Genomic DNA, 2,900 nt, shown 5'->3' with positions numbered 1-2,900 from the left:
CCCATTGGCTGCCTGGCGACACGGCCCTCTGGGCTAAAGCCCAAAGCAGTGGGAAGCAGCTCCCCGGCTGGTGTCTGCCCCACCAGCCCAGGGGAAATGGGGCTGAGGCTGTTGGCTACTGAAATGGGCGGGCCCCTGGTCTGAGGAGGGAGACGTCAGCCCTGCCCTCAGGGAGCCCAAGTCTGAAGGGAGAAGTCAGCCTTGCCCTCACATAGGCCCTGAGTTGGCAGGAGGGGGAAAGGGCCTGGAAGGTGCCTACATTTGGGAGAGAAGGACGTGAAGAGAGGCCAGAGCTGGGGCAGAGAGACCGAGAAGGAGGAATCCTGAGTGGAGAGGGGCCAGGGAGGGTGAGAGCTCTGATGAGGGGCTTGGAAAATCATTTGTCCTCCAGGAGCTAGGGCCACCTACTCTAGTGGATTCTGGGAAGTGCAGGGAAGTAGGGGGTGGGCAGCAGTAAAGTGGGAAGAGAAAGGCCTTAGAAGTGACCCCACAGAGTAGGGAGTAGACCTTCCATGCTTCACTCTCTAACGGAACCCAGGATTTCTGAGTAGGAAAATGGAAAAGTCAGTGGACGAGGTCACAAAGGTCAGCTCCCCCTCCCCCTGCCCGGAGTCTCCTGCCTGGGATAGGGCATGCGTGTGCTGTGTGTGTGCACGTGCTGGTGCGCGCGTGAGTGTGCTGGCAGGGGATCCCGGGAAGGGGTTGGTGTGCTCACCCAGCATCCTCTGGGATACTCAGGAGAGAAGCAGCTCAGGCCACCGCTCGCCATTCAGGCAGAGCCCCAAGAGTCCTGACTCCCAGCACAGGGAGCACAGAACTGCAGAGAAGGAAGAAAATGGCAGTGGTGAGAACTTAGGATGCCCAGCATCTGGCCATGACACTAACAGCCGTGTGACCTTGGCCAAGTCACTGCTCCTCCATACTTGCTTTCCTCCTCCACAATGACAGAGGGTGGGGCTCCCGCACAGTGTCCAGGAGCGCAGGATGTGTACAACGGACAGTGTATGGGGTGCTCTCAGGCAGCAGGTGGATACAGTATCAAGTCACAATGAATCACATCCTGGGAGAGTTTTCAGGTCCTTTTCAAATCTTGTTCAAGAGCATGCACCTGGAGCAGAACCGCTTTGCTTCAAAGAACAGCCCCACTGTTAATGAGCTGAATGACCTTGGCTCTCACGTAGCTCTGTGCCTTGATTTCCTCATCTATAAAATGGGCAGAATAATAATACCCATCCTGGTGTCAACGTGAGGATAAGTTACTATACGTGAAATGCTTTGCACGGTGCCTGGCATGCCGCGTGTGTCAGGAGAAAGCCTCCCAGGCTGCCAGAGCACTTCTGACACTGGGCACTCGCTAGCCTTCTGTGTTACCACGAGAGCAGGCAACACTAGCCAGCTGGAATTTAATAACATTTTGTTCTGGCTTTATTCTTAAGGCTTTCTTCTGTTTATAGCAAGTGATACTGGTTTTCTAGTTATAATCGTAATAGGGATAAATTTTAAATTTAAAAACTTGAATACTAATAAGGGGTGATTTACCTTCCGGTTCCCTTTCCCACTGGATCTGAACACTGGTCTTGGTAGACAGGGGCATACATTTGGGGAAAGAAGAAAAAGGAACACCGAAGCTGGCCTCACAGTGCTTCTAGTCTGGTTTATAGCTTATGGCCTAGTTTCAAACAAGGAAATAAAATAAAATAAAATAAAATAAAATAAAATAAAATAAAATAAGTAAAATAAAATAAAATAAATAAGGGGTGATTTGAGAATAAGACAAAATTCTTCAAAGTGGTACCCAGTGTCTGGAGCCTAGCAAAGCCTGGTAACCTCATGATCCCAATCTTCTTAGAGCTCAGATGATAGGACAGAGGCATCCCCGCCTCCAGCAGAGCTGGCACACCTCCACCCTCCTTCCACTCCTCCCCACTTCTCCTTACAGTCTCCTCCCTCAGTCCCACAGGACCGGCCACCTGCTCCCCCTTGTTGCGCTCCTCACACTCTCGTTTAACCAGAGCCTCGCAGACCGCCAAAGCAATTCTGGGTCCCCTGAGCCCTTCCTGGAACCGGCCTTGGCACCAGATGAAAGACACCCCGCCACCCCTTACCTCTGCCTCGTGACCCGTGCTAGTGGGTTCCGTCCCCCCTCAGGGGCGGGGGATACTGGTGGCCCCGCCCTCTGACCCATGGCCTGCCCCTCCTCAAATGCACACAGAGACGACTCTGCACCCCCAGTCCGCACCCCGCCCCGGCGGGTTCAGCCCCGCCTTGCCGCAGGTTAAGAGCCCCCCAGAGCCTGGCGCTGCGGACAGAAGCTCACTGGTGGGGGGGCCCGCCGGTCTGGTTGTCATGGCGACGGCGCGGTTGGCCTGGGCCCTACGGGCCACTTCTGCCGGAGGAAGGCTGCGCGGTCCCCGAGGCACCGGGGGCGCCCGGAGACTGAGCGGCAGCGCGCGACGGCGGACGTCCAGGGGCGCCAGCCCGGGGCGCCGGCTCAGCACCGCCTGGGCGCCGGCCCAGCCCGCACAAGAAGGGACGGAGGGCGCCGAGGACGACAGCCACTCGCCTGCCACGGAGGTGCCGGAGTGGACGCCGCCCCCCGCGCCTCCGGTCCCCCCCGAGCCTCCCGGGCCCCCCGGCGGCCGCTCGCTGGTGCAGCGGGACATCCAGGCCTTTCTGAACCAGTGCGGAGCCAGCCCCGGGGAGGCGCGCCACTGGCTCACGCAGTTCCAGACCTGCTACCACTCCGCCGACAAGCCCTTCGCCGTCATCGAGGTGAGCGGAGCCCGGCGCCGGCGTGTCACAGTGAGGGGATGGACGGGGGTTGTATGGCGACGTGTCGCCGGGCATGGCGGGGCCGGCTGCGGACTCCGCACAGCGGAAGCGGTAAGGGGTGCTACGGT

General features: G+C 58.2%; 1 protein-coding gene and 1 non-coding gene across 2 annotated transcripts in view; both read left to right on the top strand.

Moving 5' to 3' along the window:
• Window positions 1–1,537: 1,537 nt before the first annotated feature.
• Window positions 1,538–1,685, top strand: LOC121105078. Its single transcript, XR_005837508.1, has one exon. It is a non-coding gene; the product is annotated as a small nucleolar RNA SNORA61 (small nucleolar RNA).
• A 661-nt stretch (window positions 1,686–2,346) lies between these two features.
• The window catches only part of NAGS (N-acetylglutamate synthase), a 3,785-nt gene continuing 3,231 nt past the window's right edge, over window positions 2,347–2,900 (top strand). Inside the window, exon 1 of the mRNA XM_040639868.1 lies at window positions 2,347–2,772. Coding sequence (XP_040495802.1) covers window positions 2,347–2,772 — 426 coding nt within the window. The remainder of the gene's footprint in view (window positions 2,773–2,900) is intronic.

This window comes from Ursus maritimus, unplaced genomic scaffold (genome assembly GCF_017311325.1).
Source record: "Ursus maritimus isolate PB19 unplaced genomic scaffold, ASM1731132v1 scaffold_24, whole genome shotgun sequence".
Classification (NCBI taxonomy): domain Eukaryota; kingdom Metazoa; phylum Chordata; class Mammalia; order Carnivora; family Ursidae; genus Ursus; species Ursus maritimus.
The sequence above is the reverse complement of the archived record's forward strand: the minus strand, read 5'-3'. Positions and strand labels throughout refer to the sequence as shown.